Raw genomic sequence first — 16,460 nt, forward strand, 5'->3', positions numbered from 1 at the left:
CTTAACATATTCTCGTGGGACAAGAACTGGCCACGCGACGTGTGTATGAATACTCCAGTTCCTGGAAGGTCCTGCATCAACGGCTGTCATCACAGACTGTCGCGCCTGGACAGCCTGTTGATAAATTTGCAATTTTGGCGTTGTTCGTTTCTGAAGTTTGGATACGTGCAAATAACGTCTTGGAAATAGTTCCGAAATGCTTATATCCACATTGTAGAGCCGGATGATTTAAGCTTCTCAAGTATGAATTGATGCGGCGCGTGGCGAAATATTGACTCTGGTCCGGCCGTCGCAACGGGTGAAAGTGCTGTCGAGAGGCCCAGGACGGCTGCACACCTTATTTTGGGTCACTCTCTCGAGCGTCACCATCCAACGAAGTATAACACGCAGATTATGTGCAAGGCAGATGGCGAATTTTGATGTGATTTCACCGCGTCTACTAAAACAATGTCGTTGGTGGAAACGCTGCTCAAATCTGATCCCATGCTGGAAAATCTAGAATGCGATTATTAAATGTAGAATTTCGATAGCTTCTCTGGTATACATTAATGATGATGTCAACAACCTCGCCAATGCACAAGGAGAGTCTCCTTCTAGCAAAGAAAACAATCGAGGTTCAGGGCTGAGCAGAGCCCACTATGTCACGAAAAAGTAGGTAATACCGTTGAACGGGAGCGAAGATATGCTTCGCGTGCCCCAGGGATTCCAGGGATTTGACAACAGCAAGACTGGATTCTATTGATCTACGACTCCGGAGGGTTAATAACACTCAAAACACTTAAACCACTCTGGCCTTTCTGGTGGTAAAGGCGGTGCTTGGTCTTCAGCGAATAGCGTCACAGAGAAGTATATCTTCTCCAAATGCAAACTAGCTAATCATGCGCATTATTTTGTATTTGGACGTGTACGCAGTCTGGCGGGGGCGAGAAAAGGGGAGTCGAGAAAGCCGGAGGCATGGCTGATTTTAGGAAGCCCCTGGAATTTTAGGCCAAAATGCCTTGACTTGCTAGAACCTTTTTGGGCGCTATCGGGTAGCCCCAAAAACAGCCGCTAGGGAGTTATTCATGCATCGGGTTGCATGTGTTAGTGCTGACAGGCTACCAGTGCTTGGTTACAACTCGTTCCTGCAGCTACAAGCGCATTCGTCAGGGGGAAGAATAAATGGCCGGCAGTGTCTCCACCTTCCCCACAAATTTCCCGTGCGATGGAACTATGCACGGAGAAGTCAAGGATCTAGGCCTATGCACGGAGAGGTAAACTGCCTTGGCCTATGCATGTAGAAGTCAACAATGCGACTACGCGCGGAGAAGTTAACAATCTAGGCCTGGACAAGACAAACCGCACTTAAGGGTTCTGTTGCCGCAATTCCGCGACGCTGATTCAAAACAACCGGCCGCGTTCTGGGCTGGCTAGCCCTGAGTGAGGAAACGGTTGAGAGAGAGACTGGGTCCGTGTTTACCTGTACCGATTCCCGGGTCTGATGGGGATGTGCCGCGTGAGATCGGCGAAAGCAAATCGGTATTCAATTTCTACCCTAAAGGCGCTATTGGTGAATCACAGCCTCAGAGCAGCTTTTTATCTTCTTTCGGAAATTAACGTCGCAAACAGGCACAAGAAGAGACCCAGCGCCAATTTCCTTCTCTCACGAAAATGCCACATGCTCATATGCTTCCTCCCTGCGGAACTGAGACAATTTGAAGAATTCTCATGTCAATTGATCGCGGCTTTAGGCACATCCCATTGTTGAGTACCTAGCGCTAATTGGTATTTTATGGTATACTCGCCCCCAAGTCACACCTCCGAGTCAGACCCGAACAGCGCAGACCCCTAGCACCTGTAGCTATTGGTGGTTCGACTTTTGAGGGGTACGTTGCTCCCGCTTAACATTTCCCCCCAGGAATGTTGCTCCTCAGCCCAAGGAACCAAATACGAGGCCTGGCTATCCAGAATTTATGCCAAGAAGCGACGAAGACAGCTTCTGAAATGCGTGGGTAAATACCAATACTCCGCTTCTCCGTGACTGATCTAGCTTCACCTCCGATCCCATGTAGTTGCAATCATACTCCCTAGGTGGCATACGTGCGTGTGATTTTGAACTTGAAAAATAAAAGCCACAACGCCACCGGAATGAGAAAAACGTTAAAGTGCAACGCGGAATGAGGAAGGAAAGCTTGTCCACCCTTGATATCTGTATATAATCCCCTGATCTGGCCAACCTCGAGGCTAGATGGAGACTCGGTTTATTCCAGCATCACCACTTCTTTTTGCCTTCTAAATCGTTGATCTGTGGCGTATTGCCCCAACCATCAATTACAATGCGTATCTTCAAAAGGCTTGAGGCCGCAATAATTGCCGCGCTTATGGGTCGTACTTTGGCCATTCCCATCCTTGTCCACCCTGGTGGGGCGAATGATCTTGTCCTCACGTCGCAAGATACTCTCAACGAGACAATCTCCACCAACGGGCCTTACCAGGATGGTCCTTTGTCAGCTGGTGATGCTGAGCAGCTCTCAGTCTCTGTGTACAACAATTTCCAGAGCGATTCCGTCAATGTCTATATCACTGGACTAGACTCCAATGGGGACATTGTCTGTCTTACATCTAGTGGAAGTTGGTATACTCCATCAGGAGATAGCAGTTCCACAACTCCCCAAGAAATCACGGAAGACATTGCCATCCCTATTGGTGCTTATGGAACAACTACTTCCTTCACCCTCCCGAGCTTTTTTTCCTCAGGTCGCGTCTGGGTGGCAGATGGTGCCCTGACATTCTGGACTGTGATAGCTGCCACAGGTGTTCTATCTCTTGTTGAGCCATCTGCAGTCAACCCGGATGATCCGAGTGCAAGCGTCAACTGGGGCTTCGTCGAGCTCACAACAGATTCGAGCGGTGTTACGATCAATCTGAGCTATGTCGACTTCGTTGGTCTCCCGCTTGGTATCGAGGTACAGGGCAGTGATGGCACCCAAACAGCTCTCGGTGTGTCAGCAAATGCTTTATCATCCATCTGCAGTGATTTGACTGCACAAGCATCCTCAGATGGACAGCCCTGGAACGAACTCTGCATGACAGATAGTGGCGGCAATGTCCTCCGCGTTATCGCTCCTTACGACTACATAAGCCTAAATCCGGACGCCTTTGATTCCTACTGGACGAGCTACATCTCTCAGGTCTGGTCTCAATATGAGACCACGCCCCTGACAATTGACACCCAGACTGCAGCGGGTCTGGTAAACTGTACAGTTTCAGGCGATACTTTGACCTGCGCGGGCGACAACCGAGGCTATGAACAGCCAGCCGCCAGCGATATCTTTGGTTGCAACAGCGGCCCATTTGCAATCGAGTCAAGTGACAATGACGTCCATCGAGCTGTTGTTCCGCGTCTCTGCGCCGCATTTGACCGGTCGTCATTTTTAGTCACCGGGGGTAATGTGCAGCCGAGCGGCGATTCAAGCTCTTACTACACAACAACACCGACAAATTACTACAGCAAGATTGTGCACCAGTATGAGGTGGACGGGAGGGGATATGCCTTTGCGTATGATGATGTGACTCCTGATGGCGCGCCAAATGCCTCTGGTCTTATTAATGATCCGAACCCCACACTTCTCACAATCACTGTTGGAGGACCAACGTCTTGATATGAATCGCATTGGTACTATATAACTACTTGTACAGTCGGTCAATTGTGCAAGATGCAATGTACATACTGAACAAACAAAGAGAGCTTACAGTGGCACCGCAAAAGTCTGTGACCAACACCGCAACTTTCTGCCACATTATTCTGCCGTACTAAGAACTGCATAAAATAATTAAATAAAACTAATACTTAGTATACTAGCCATTAGCTTCAATAATAGCTTGACGGCGCGGCTTACTCTCTGAGAGGTTCTCTAAAATACTAAGATATAGTTCTTGCCATGCTTGCTCTGTAATCTTGGTAATGGTAACTAACTTTAACACTACCGCTTGGGGTTGTTATGTCTATCTTTTATATCGTTCTCCACATCATCAACCTGCACCCTCCACCCGACACCGTCCCCCCTCTATTCTCAACATCGACATCGATCCCACACCATCTCCGCATCAATCATACGGACCTGTTGAGCCCCACAAGGCCCGCTTTTCATTTCTACCGGATCTACGTCGATTTCTGTCGATCGACAGACTCTCAGAGAGACCTTGATTTATGCCCGACTTCACGACATTGGCCAGTCACGACCCCCGGTACCCCGCCCCTAACAAGTTTCTGCCCGCCGTGCACACAGCCGTCGGAAACATCCTGCACGCAACTGGGCTGGAGGAATTGATCATGAAGACAATGCAGAACACTAGGAGGCAATGGCAGCCACGCTCTCGCGAAGGACGGGCGCACCGATGTGGGAGAGTTGCTATCTGTAACCGAGCTTTCTCTACTAGCAACCAATCCTAGGCACCTTTCACCGGCCTACAAGGAAAAGTATTCTCGTCATTTTAGGTCCGGGCAACCCGGCGCGGAAAATCGACCACATTGCTTCCCCAACGACAGATCGAGTCATCGAGACAAAGCAGCCGGATGACAAGAAGAAGACAAGAACAAGGGATACGCGATGTGGTGGAGCGATTGATTTAGCAGCTTGCGTTGATTTCGATGAGGTGGATGATGTTTCAAGGAGGTTTGCTATGCTGGCGTTAGAAGATAAGCGTGGGAGATCCCCTAAGAGAGGTCAGCAAAAGACGAATGCCTGGCTCTCCTGGGTCTTCCTCTGGAGCAGTGCCAGGCTGCGTTGTTTGCAGCGCAAGAAGACTGAGGCGCTGAAGCTGGGTTTGCCTAGGTTGTGGGGTTAAAGATGATGAGGTCAAGGACGATAATCCTCATACAGTGAGCCAGGGCAAGACGATGAGGAAGATAAGCAGGAAGCTGACCCTATGGAAATCCAGGCCACAGGATTTTGACAGATGATGCGATGGAGCTTTTAGAGACCAAATGGCAAAGGGTGAGACCTTCGTTGAAAGCTTCATAGCTTCCAACGCACGAACTGTACTTTGCCGGAGGAACAAGCAGCGCTGTAACAAGCTCAGCATAGTACCGACCTGGGGGAAAGACCATCATCCAGCTACTATGTATCACAAGTGAATTCCAATCTTAGCAGTGGTTGGCTGATAAAAATACGAATCGTGATCGCCAATTTCGTGAAGTTGATTAAGTACACTTAAAACCATGATTTATGTACAACACCTAAATCAGTCCTCACAGTTTGCTCACTAGGACTGAAGTCTTATATAAACAAAAGGAGAAGGTTTATACTACCTCCACACTTTTCTTGACATAGATTGAGTCCGGAGTCAAGGCGTCCATTCCATAGGAATCTCTGGATTCACCCGAGGCATGCGCGTGCTGCATATTGAACCCCTCATCCTGTACGCGATAGTATTTTGAAGCAGCATATTCGGCGTTGTTATCGGCTGTGCTAATCAAAGTTTGGCCTCGTGAGGATTGGTTGAAGCTGTAGTAGGGTTTTGTGCTCGTTTTTCCTGTGCTTCCATTCCTTTTTCCTAAGCAGACCTGGATGATAGGGCCGTATGTTGGTAGACATGCACATAGAATGGCAACGCCGGCCTGTATTGTCGATAAAACCATAGCTTCAGAAACACGGACAAATTGGGGGTTCTGTGGATTCCAGATGTAATGAAGTCTGATCATACTAACAATACAGACCCTATATAATACCATTAGTTTTTCTTTCTTTTCAGAGTAACTTGATAGATATATTCGCAACTTACCCCCCACCAAGTAAAAGAATGCCACATGTCGTCCATTTTTGCAATGGTCGAAGTTTTAGACGTCTTATCATAAAAAGGGGCATTGATAGTATTAAGACATCCCCGAACAGATTCGTCAATTCCAAAACAAGTGTCGTTGTCCCGCTAGGTATGCAGTATTTAGGAGACCCATAGGCGTCCCAAAACATATGGACAGGCGTGCATTGGAAAACATATACCAAGAGGAACGCTGTCGTCCATACAACACACACAGCAATAGCAACTTGGTTAACGCGTCGGAAGCGCTTTGAGATACCGAAAAGGCCATAGTAGAAAGTAAGAATAGAGAGTTTGACTAGGCCGATGCTCAGCACGAAGGATAACTCTGAAACGTAAAGATTCTATGGAAGCCATCTTGTCAGTTGTGATACACTTTCTTACACAATTCAACATACCAGCATCATGACTCTGGCCTGTACAAGACCACTTTTCCCACTTGCAAGAATAGCAACAAAGTCCAAGCTGCCATCCCCTGGTCCTGCAACAATGTCTGCATGTTGAGTAGTTAGGTATCTCGGATCGAATAGAATCACCCAGACATAGACTTACACTGCATGATCATTGCTGAGTAAAGAACCATCATTACCAACGAAGCCAATATCGTCCAGTCCGACAATGTAGGAGCCTGTCTATTCAAGAATCGCAAGCAGAATCTAATCAGCACTGAGACCACCCCCAATGCTATCATAGAAATGCAGGCGCCCAGGTTTTGCTGACCGCTAGAGCTAATGACCTTCATAGTGAAGAAAGATGATAAAGAAAGCTGCTCAAGGGAAAGAAAGAAGATGGAAAAGTATAAATAATAAAGTGCCTTGGCAAAGGAACCACATCCTTGCCAACTTTCCCCTCTTTTGATGTAAGATAACTCAATTACATGCAGATTAACGAACAATGTATTTTAATTCTTGCCACTGACAATTTTAGAATTTGTATAAAATCTGGTTGGTCGTACACCGCCGACCCACCTGACGGTGTGCCATAAGCACCTGGGGATCTGCTACAACATAACACGACCTCCACTTTTCAGCCCCTCCGTTCCAACGGCGGATTCTGCGTGATTATTAAAAGAAAAGGGCAATTAGGAGCCACCACCTTACCTCGTCCCAGTTCTTTTAAAGACCTGCTGGTCTAAGGCTCCATCGGTAAGTTGGTCAGAGTTCAACGAGATGAAGAATAGACATACCCTAGTTGAACATGATATAGCAACCAAGCCGCATGCAAGAGCGAGGTTTCTGGTGACGTATCTTGCAGTATAGTAGCGGGCCCCTCCCAAGTCCAAAGGTGGGAGCTGATCATACCATGGTCTAGTTTGGAGCAGATGCATGAGCACTATTGGAGCCTGTGGGTCAAGATCTAAAATTACAACGAATACATGTGACTGATGATTATGGTTTGGCCCCAGTTGTGCAGGTCTGCAGGTTACACTGTAGCCCGTCCTACTTATCCTAAAACAGACGTTGACTCTTGCGTCGTTACCAATGGTATGGATGCGAGCTGCCGATCTAGTGTTAGCTACATCTCGCTTCAAAAGGCCCCCAATCCTCGAATCAGTTACAAAATCATAACATTCTTAGTATGCGCAACCTGCCGAGTAGTCGCAATTGTCTGTGTTCCGCTAGTACTGTGAATCTCGGTTTACACTAATAAGGTGCTCAAATAACTGGTGCTCCGGTTTAAGATAAAGAAGACTGTCGTTGTGTCGTGAGATTCTAAAGTCTACGCCAGTTGAAATAGACTCCTTTGGCTCGTCAGGCTACTAATAAAAGAGCTTCGATTTCACAATGCTAGCCACCGGGTGAGGAGATCAGGTTCTTGCTCTGAGTATCCATGCAAGTGACATTAGTAATGATCCCACAACTGTGAAATGGTTAGGAAGCCCAAACAAGGTGTAAGTGCATATAAAACACTTGAGAATCCATTACCTTATGAATGGCCATGTTGGACATATTGGGGGTTTTCTAGCGTCATTGCGGATTATACCTGCAACCTGGTATTATTTCTATAAGTGGACCAAGGAGAAGACATTTACATCATTCTCAATTGTCGCGATTATCAACGGCAAAATCATTAAGAATGATCCACTACCAAGCTTTAAAGCTGTCAGGCCACACATACTCGTTCGCCCCTCAAATTGGCATTTTCAGAACCTTGATTGGAGTTCCTGGGGAATCCGCAGACGGAGCTCCTAAAATGAAGTCGCGTGTAAGATCAATGTCCCGTGCCCGATTCAGCTCAGATATGTCGAAGCTGAACTGTCGAAACACGGCCGCCAAGATGAGGAATAACTCCGCTCGAGCCAAATTAATTCCCAAACAGCCTCGTACACCTCCGCTGAAGGGCATTAGGTATTGCTCAAGTTGATGATTTCCCTCTAACCATCGTTCCGGCCGGAAAGTATTTGAGTCGTGAAAGATATTCTCGTCTAGATGAGTTAAAACTGCTGTCATGCTAACATGTGTACCCGCGGGGATGATATAGTCGTGGCAGAGCAGGTCCTTCTCTGGGAAACTTCGACCGAGACGGTGAATGATGGGTGGACAAAGTCGAAGACCTTCTTTAATTACCGCCGAGAGGTATGGAAGTTGTTCTAGTCTCGCAATAGACGGGAATTCTTCTAGACGTGGGCTCGGAATTGCGGCTTTTAATTCGCCATATAATCTCTCGCGAATGGGCGGGTTCGCACAGACATGATAAGCTATCGCCCGGATAGTATTGGCCCTATTATAATGATGAATATAGCAAGATTTTGAGGTGGGAAGAGAAAATTTACGTTGAATCAGCGCCAGCTCCGACAAGGATGAATGCTTCGTCCTTAAGACGATCTGTCTCCAGCTCCTTTGGCGGCAACTTGCTTTGTAGGAGATCATGGAATATCGTTCGGTGTTTCGCATGTTTATAAGAGTCGTCTTGCCCGCTTCGAATTGCTTCAATTTGCTTCGATAGAGCCTATATCTAGTCAGTCTTCGCCTCGGTTCTAGTGAAAAGGTACTAACCACTCGCAAATCTAATATATTAGTCATAGCTGGCGCTAGAGCTCTGATGACCATCTCCTGCAGAGCGTAAATGAGTGAGTTGCGAGACGTAACCGAAATACATACCGGCAGGGAGTATATAAAGTACAAAATCCAAGGAATATGGTAATTCCAAGCGCTGATTTCTAGAAAACGGTCCACATCGTCCTTTTCTTTTTTACCAAAATCAGATTTGAGGACATTCTGAGGCTCATGAGCGAAGCAGTAGCCAGTCATGATATCGATTGAAACCGCTGCAAAGAAGTATTTCATATCAACTGTCTGGGTTGTCTTGCTTAGTTCATCAAGTCGGTCGCACAGAATTTGAGTTGGTCGTAACATTGTTGGCAGTAGCTCGTTGACAGACTTCTTAGAAAAGAAAGGGCTCATTGCACTTCGCCGCACTCGGTGTAAATCATGAGACTGAGTTCCAACGATCTATTTGTTATCATACTATTAGCACGCTAGATTTTTGGGGTAACAGGTTATACCTACCGCGTTGAAAGGACCAAAGGCATAAGCCACCTTTTTAGGCTTTTCCATCCGACCATTTGTATTGTTGTATACAGTGTCAAAGTAGTCAGGGTCATCAATATGAACCTCTTCCGGGCTGATTCGGATGACAGGGCCTTCTCGAAAATTAGTTAAGGGGCTCTTAGAGTCTAAACAAAATTGGCACAGACCATATTTCCGATGTAGGTCTTTCAAATGCCAGGTATATTGACCCTTGAGGTATAAGTCATAATACCATTCATATAAGTCTGTTATTCTTGCTAACACTGGCCCAGGAATATGCGAAAGTGGGTGGAAAAAGCATCGATAAATAACAAGAGTGATAATGGATAACAGATAGAGGCACGCAATGTATGCGGCGACAGCGATGTACTTGTCAAACATGATCGAGGTTCAATCTTTTGCTTTTTGGAGACGTTGTTTAAAGGGTAAGCTGAAATTCGCAGCAGCAGCTTTAAAGAGTTCAAAGTAATGACTTTAACCGCAATAAAGCGGTGCGATTTCGCCCCCAACGGTCCAAGGGGCGGCTTTAGATGTTCATGGCAAGAATACGAATCGACAGCGGACCAATCGATTCGCAGGATTAAATCATACAATGGTATTACAAAAGTTGTATCAACTATGGACATTATTATTTCGAGTAGAAATTCTGCCTTGGCACTTTCTGACCTAACGTTATATTTCCAACATTTTCTGGTTGTTGTTGCTCAATTAACTGACCATGTGCCGTTTAGTCATGATCAGACACTGGGGCCGCTTATGCAGATGGAGGGCTCGAAGGGAACAAAAAGCCTCCCGATATAATAATATTCTAAACAACTTATCCCATGGAGTACCATAATTCAATATTTCAGTAGGAAGGACCGTGAAAATGGTGTCAAAGACAGCCTTTTTAGCGTCCAGTTTACCGCCAATTCCCATTTTGTCCACATTAGGCAATCTCCCGAATACCTAGTTGGACAGGTAACTATTAGCTATCATTATTGTAAATTATGTTTTCAGTTAACTAGACCAATTGACCGGTACACTAAATCCTTCTGTTGATCATTACTAAAGTTCTGCACAACTAACAATTTACAATCGATTGAATGAGCACTAATGCTAGGATCCCTGCCTCGAAATGTTTCAGGTGTGAATGCCCCACTACCGCATCCTTCAAGAACTTAGCCGATCTTGGCGGGTGCGTTGTGATCGGCAAGAGGAGCTCAGGGGAAGATGAGGAGCTCCCAAAGCGAAAGCCAGACGTAATTTGTCAAGTCAGATGGTATTAAAAGAAAGGGCGATCAAGGGCCACCACATCCCCATCGCCTGAATTGAGTTTAAGACCTGCTGGTCTAAGACTACATGCAATGTCGCAACAGTAAATCGGCCCCAATTCAGGGAGGTGAAGAATAAAGCGAAATTCCTTGTGAAGCATTGAGTAGTACCTATAGTAGCTGGCATGCAGGAAAAATGGGGCCAACCCATGATTATCAGTCACATGTTATTTCAAAACTTGACCTGGAGGTTGAGCGTTAGGTAGTTTCCAATGATATGGATGCGAGTTGCCGATCGAGCGCTTTCCTACATCATCAGTTCAAATGGCCCCCAACCCTAGTAAAAGTTAAAACGTTCTTAGTATGCGCGACCTGCCGCGTAGTCGCAGTTGTCTATGGACCTTTAGGGCTGGCAAGTACCATTTACACCAGTAAAGCCCTCTGTCGCTCTGGTTTGGAATAAAAAGGACTGTCATTAGAGATTTTAAAGTTTAATCCAATTTCACTACTATACTAATAATAAGGCCAGTGGAGCTCGAGGTCATTACTACTGAGGGGGCGGGGTAACTATCTTGCTGTGCAAAGACTGTGGCCCTTCCTGGAATACAGTACCTGATCATTTAATTGAAGAACTCCACTTAGTCTAGTTGTACTAGTATGTAATACTTGATGTATAATAATCTATTACAATCGTGCGTTTTTGAATGTACATATTACTTAAGTGTAGAGAAAAAGACTAGTGTAAAAAGTGGAATTCTTCAATCTGAATAATCAGATACGGTACTAACAACCCAACCCGGTTTGCGTGACAAGACCGGCATAATGCTCATCATCTCATCATTGGCTGCGATTTGAGGACACTGAGACAATAACTGACCTAAGTGACTAATATTTGTTGTGAAAGATGACGGATGGGAACGGTTGAGAGGGCTATATAGGAACATTCTCAGGTAAGAGCTCTTCCACCAAAAATCCTCGGGCAAAATGCCTGCTGCTTGCCTATCCGACATTACACTCACGGCTTGTTCCCTTTTCAGTTCCCAATCCTTCGCTCTGTGAACATCAACTGAAGCGGCGGTAACGTCACGGTAAAAGTATCCTTGAACTCCGTGTCAAACGCGATGCCGTCCTCACCCGGTGCGAACGAGACATCAAAGTCCATCGCAATGCGCCGTAGGACCCCACGCATCTGCAGCAAAGACATTTGCTTGCCAATGCAAGCATAAGGGCCTGAAGTGGGATGGTTAGTTCAGTATTTCACATAAACTTAGTGAAATGCCATACCGATCACGAATGGAAAATAGGCCTGGTCGTCCAGCAGCAAGTCCTTTCCCTCCTCCAGCCAACGCTCAGGCAAAAACTCTAATGGCCGCACAAAGCACCGTTCGTCTCGATGCATGATATGCTGCGGGACGACCACGATCGTGTTGCCCGGAATCCACTCTCCATCAATCTCTAAACCCTCCGGCGGAGTCACTCGGCTCATGCCACTTGGCACAACGGGCTTCAAGCGAAGAGTCTCCTTGATGATTCCCTCTATGTATGGGATGCGTGCGATCATATCATTGTTGAACGTCTCCGGACTCTTTTCCGCTGCCTGGTCTACTTCTTTTTGCAGACGTTTGTAGACTGAAGGGTTGCTGGCAAGAAAGAACATAGCGTTGGCCAGAGTAGTTCCAACAGTGTCGCTGCAGATTCTTTGATAAGGATATGAGTAGTCAAGGGTAGGAAGGGCACAAACCTTCCAGCAGCAATAACTAGTCTTCCTTCCTCTTCAAGGGCTTGATCTCCCGGTGGAGCGGAGCGGTCGTTTTCGTCCATTGCCTTCAAAAGCCAGGATATAACATCCGTGGGTGTCTTGTCGCTTTCCGAGCTCCATTTCTGCTCTTGTGGTCAGCAGATCCTGAATGTCTTTTTGGGGGGTTTGGGTTGGTTTACATACCGATCTTCTCTCACTGATTTTCTCGCTGCAGTATTTCGCGTATTTCTCGTAGGGCCCATTGAGCCCTGGGATACAAGTGAGCAGATGTACCAGCCAAGGCACCGCCCCTAAAACCCCAAGCTGCTCCATCTGCGCGTGTATCGCCGAAATCGCGTAGTGCTCGGTCGCAGTCTCCATTTGGCAGAAGTCCTGGCTGAAGGCAATGTCTCCCATAACATCGAAGCTGTAGAATACGGTCCATTGCTTGATGTCGATACTTTCGTTGGTCCGCGCATGGAGTTGCTTGATAAGCAAGTCAAGTTTGGCTCGGAGGCGAGGTTCATAGCTCGCGATAGCTTTTTGTTTCCTGTCAGCCCTTTTTCCATTTGCGGCCGTACACAAGCAAAGAGCAGTTTCCCACCTTTCGTGCCTAGTCCTCGGTCCCAGGCTCGCCGGCGAAGACGATGAAACTCTGGATCACGCGTCCAATTGAGACTGTTTTTAGTATCGTCGTCGGTGAGCTGGTGGTAGAATGGCGACTTCGGGCACTGCGACTTCGGGCCATGAATGGCTTGCACAGCGAAAGGATTGGAGATGGAAAGTTCGCGAGGTCCTTTTGCTCTGTTTCAGTCTCTGGGCTCGCCGCCAAATAGGTCAAAGCTTTGTTTAATATACCTGTGCGCACGAAATCTCCGTACTTTCGATGCAGTTTCTCTAGCTCTAGGTGATACCTGAGGTTCGATCTCTTGGTCAGTCCTACCGTATAAAAACGGCTCAGTTTTGCGCCCCATGGCCCAGGGAAGCGCCGCAGCCGATGGAAAAACAAGCGATAGATGACCATGCTCGCTGATAGCCCGGCGGCAAAAAAGAACCCAGCCTGCCATGCTGCTCCAAGGGCGGATGTCCAGTCGAGGCCATATCCCTTGGAGAAAATGACAGCCAATCCTGCCCATGAAAAGGCGTAGAGGAGGAGCAGCCTTCCTGTCTGACAGTCTATCTCGAAGGGGATAATGCTAATGTGAAATGCAACTCCTAAGAGAGCGAAGGTAGTTGCGATATGCGCCAGGTCTGGCGTCCAGTTTCGGATCTGAGCAGATGCCATGGTCAGAAAAACCGTTTCTCAATTACAATTTTACAATCTTCCCGAGGTTCCTTAAGGGAGCTAAATAGCCCAGACACTTTAGCTCTGTTAGTATAGCATGACGTAGCCAAATTCCCCCACCCGATCAGCTTGCACTGCAACATGGGGGCCAGGAGATGCACTCCAAATCATCCTGTCATAAGACGCCCAAAATCCTCTATTTGGAGCTATTGAATTCTAGCTTTTGACGATCGGGTATCGGCACTGTTTTTCATATCGTCAATCGGCGTTGCCTATTTGTAGTATGAAGTATGCAAGTACGCCGATATCGTACCGCGAATCGGCATCAGCCAATTTGAAAACTGTCCATACCATATATACCGTTGCTCTAACAGAAGAATGGCTCTAAATGAAGAAGTAGGTAGCTTTCCGAAGCGAATGAGCGGATGTAGAACCGAATACTCGGTACTTAGCCTTTCAAGAGGTCGTAGAGACGAATGTCATTCGGTAAACCGTGACTAATAAGACAACCTTTAAACTAACTTACTACTATGGAGTTTCCATAGTTTCAATACAACTTCTATGGATTAAGCCTCTTTCATACCTCGCCGCACCTTCCGAAACCGAGTTGTGCAGTGAGATCGGGACGCCTTACGGGTCGCGTGTAAACACGTGCAGTGCCCTCTGTTGTATTTGGTTACTTTAATTACCCACCCACCACTAATTTTACAACATAACACTCATTTCGTCTTACACATTCGTACGAATATTCGTAGGTATCTGCAGATTACGAATGCGAATACGAATAGCCCAAATGTTACGGATTTGTATTCGTGCCAACCCCTCCTGTTTTTGCTTGAAATGTCTGATCGCCATAGAGCGTAACTGCCCCTGTATTGGGAATCCAATGATGGCTGTATGTGGATAAGTACCATACCATCAAGTAATGTAAAACAACGGCAATTCCAACTCCAAATGCAGATTTTAATTGGGTCCCTGGTTTCGGCCCTCTTAGAGAAACACTAAACAGGGATGTTACAATACTCCCAATGAATTAGTGATGAATGACGGTGCCACATTAATTTTCACGAAAGTGGGGCCTCTTCTTGCACTTAGCCGCCTCATAATACTGTACGTTGCGTCTGGGACAGCGATCATTGCTCTACATTACGTACCTAGCTGAGAAGGATTCACATCCTAGGCTCTTCTACATTTGTATTTGAGTGAGTTAGTAGGGGTCATGCAGAAGTATTATAAAATGGTTGCTCAGAGGAGTTTCCCCCTCGCTTTATCATCTCCATACCGACAGACATAGGATTTTTGATCTTCAACATGGCAGATCAGCTAACCTGGCTTGTCACCGGTTGTACCTCCGGCCTTGGAGAGGCCTTGGTGCGGGCTATCCTATCAAAGGTATGGTCTTAAGGGCAGAAAATTCAACAACTTGAGTCATCTAGGTTAATCTCACAAACAGGGCGACAAAGTCATTGCTACGGCCCGTGAACGCAAGGGAGTGAGCGGTATTGAGCGCCTCTCTGCACTTAAGGAATCTGGTGCGGCGGTATTCGAGCTGGATATCACAGCCCCGCAGGCAGAACTGAATGAGAAAGCCAAGGAAGCTTGGAATACGTATGGTCACATCGACGTCCTGGTCAACAATGCTGGGTTTATAATGGGTGGGCTCGTGGAAGAAATCAAGTGAATTTACATCCCATTTGCGGTCTTTGGTGGCTTGCTAACCACAGAACAGCGAAGAAACTCTCTTAGGTGTTCTCCGTACAAACGCTCTTGGACCGCTGAATCTGACTAGAGCTTTTCTCCCATTCATGCGTGGACGACGGACTGGTACTTTGCTCTTTACTGGATCTGTCGGCCCGCATTACGCTATCCCGGGAGCATCGTGCTATATTGGATCTAAAGGTCTACTGGACGCAATAGTGCCAAATCTCGCACTAGAGGTCGCCCCATTTGGTCTGCGCACATGCAACCTCATCTTTGGTCATTTTCGTACCGAGATAATGAATGAGAACAATGCCACCCATTCAACACCAAATCCAATTCCTGAATTGGCAGAGCTTCACAAACTGGTCGACGATGCTTTCAAAGCAGGGACTGTCGGTTGGCCAGGTGACCCGAAGAAGGGCTGTGAACTTGTTGTGGAAGCTGTCAGAGGTGAGGGAAGATGTGCTGGTAAGGAGCTACCACTGAGGCTTCCTGTTGGGTCGGATGCTCCCAGTATAATAAGACATGATTGTACACAAAGGATGAAGATCTGTGACGAGTGGGACGGAGTTATGACAGCAACTGAGTGTGATTAATTTGTTGATCGATTCATTGCCGGGAGCTCAATCTCAAGAAAACTTACACGTCTAAACTTCGTCGGTACCTTCGAAAGGAAATACCCACTGATTCTGCAGCATACTAGTCGTCGACGATGAGAGTGGATGTGAGACGGAAAGAAAGTCCGAATACGGCAGCCTCTGTCGAATTATCAGTTTGTGATCGTAGACACTCTTTGGTCAATCCAAGCCGCTGAAGGATATCAAAAAGAATGCCGCTTATGTTTGTACCAGAATCTTCCCCCTAAGATGTTCAAACCTAAGCAGAACCTCACTGTATCCCACGTCTTCAGTAAAATAACCGGTGATGGCCATAAACGACTGAGCGATCGGAGACGCCCAGGATCGATAAGCGATATTTTGTGTTACCAGGGGTCGTCCGCAGAATACCCTGAAGTTGTTCCTGAAAGTAGCTATTAGACGAGGCCAAACGGTCTCCCCGGAAGGATTCTGGGGTCCGACCGTCCAGGGTGTTATCAGTGCTATCTACTACGTGCTCTGTCTTAGAGCCTCGGCCTCACTCTACTCCACTGCATG

The 16,460-nt window shown here is 46.8% G+C and overlaps 7 protein-coding genes across 7 annotated transcripts; 3 read left to right on the forward strand and 4 right to left on the reverse strand.

Annotated features, from left to right (window-relative positions):
• Nucleotides 1-2,315: 2,315 nt before the first annotated feature.
• Nucleotides 2,316-3,641, forward strand: N7474_007480 (glycoside hydrolase family 64 protein; the record flags this gene model as incomplete). The annotated part of the gene is made up of 1 exon (XM_057198890.1): nucleotides 2,316-3,641. One exon carries the CDS (start codon nucleotides 2,316-2,318, stop codon nucleotides 3,639-3,641), a length of 1,326 nt encoding a protein of 441 aa, XP_057052330.1.
• A 548-nt stretch (nucleotides 3,642-4,189) lies between these two features.
• N7474_007481 (uncharacterized protein) lies at nucleotides 4,190-4,935 on the forward strand (the record flags this gene model as incomplete). The annotated part of the gene is made up of 3 exons (XM_057198891.1): nucleotides 4,190-4,379; nucleotides 4,433-4,814; nucleotides 4,863-4,935. The coding sequence occupies 3 exons, from the start codon at nucleotides 4,190-4,192 to the stop codon at nucleotides 4,933-4,935; spliced, it is 645 nt and encodes a 214-aa protein (XP_057052331.1).
• Nucleotides 4,936-5,281: 346 nt separating this feature from the next.
• Nucleotides 5,282-6,364, reverse strand: N7474_007482 (uncharacterized protein; the record flags this gene model as incomplete). Its single annotated transcript, XM_057198892.1, has 5 exons — nucleotides 5,282-5,599; nucleotides 5,764-5,907; nucleotides 5,982-6,143; nucleotides 6,198-6,292; nucleotides 6,352-6,364. The coding sequence occupies 5 exons, from the start codon at nucleotides 6,362-6,364 to the stop codon at nucleotides 5,282-5,284; spliced, it is 732 nt and encodes a 243-aa protein (XP_057052332.1).
• Nucleotides 6,365-7,928: 1,564 nt separating this feature from the next.
• Nucleotides 7,929-9,155, reverse strand: N7474_007483 (cytochrome P450; the record flags this gene model as incomplete). Its single annotated transcript, XM_057198893.1, has 4 exons — nucleotides 7,929-8,520; nucleotides 8,573-8,748; nucleotides 8,796-8,852; nucleotides 8,901-9,155. 4 exons carry the CDS (start codon nucleotides 9,153-9,155, stop codon nucleotides 7,929-7,931), a joined length of 1,080 nt encoding a protein of 359 aa, XP_057052333.1.
• Nucleotides 9,156-11,615: 2,460 nt separating this feature from the next.
• N7474_007484 (uncharacterized protein) lies at nucleotides 11,616-12,701 on the reverse strand (the record flags this gene model as incomplete). Its single annotated transcript, XM_057198894.1, has 4 exons — nucleotides 11,616-11,812; nucleotides 11,867-12,270; nucleotides 12,324-12,463; nucleotides 12,525-12,701. 4 exons carry the CDS (start codon nucleotides 12,699-12,701, stop codon nucleotides 11,616-11,618), a joined length of 918 nt encoding a protein of 305 aa, XP_057052334.1.
• A 232-nt stretch (nucleotides 12,702-12,933) lies between these two features.
• On the reverse strand, nucleotides 12,934-13,605 carry N7474_007485 (uncharacterized protein; the record flags this gene model as incomplete). The annotated part of the gene is made up of 1 exon (XM_057198895.1): nucleotides 12,934-13,605. The coding sequence occupies one exon, from the start codon at nucleotides 13,603-13,605 to the stop codon at nucleotides 12,934-12,936; it is 672 nt and encodes a 223-aa protein (XP_057052335.1).
• A 1,311-nt stretch (nucleotides 13,606-14,916) lies between these two features.
• On the forward strand, nucleotides 14,917-15,902 carry N7474_007486 (uncharacterized protein; the record flags this gene model as incomplete). Its single annotated transcript, XM_057198896.1, has 3 exons — nucleotides 14,917-14,997; nucleotides 15,059-15,282; nucleotides 15,335-15,902. The coding sequence occupies 3 exons, from the start codon at nucleotides 14,917-14,919 to the stop codon at nucleotides 15,900-15,902; spliced, it is 873 nt and encodes a 290-aa protein (XP_057052336.1).
• Between the last annotated feature and the right edge of the window lie 558 nt (nucleotides 15,903-16,460).

The sequence above is a fragment of the Penicillium riverlandense genome (genome assembly GCF_028828495.1).
Source record: "Penicillium riverlandense strain IBT 135883 chromosome Unknown utg000006l_segment0_segment0, whole genome shotgun sequence".
In the NCBI taxonomy this organism is placed as follows: domain Eukaryota; kingdom Fungi; phylum Ascomycota; class Eurotiomycetes; order Eurotiales; family Aspergillaceae; genus Penicillium; species Penicillium riverlandense.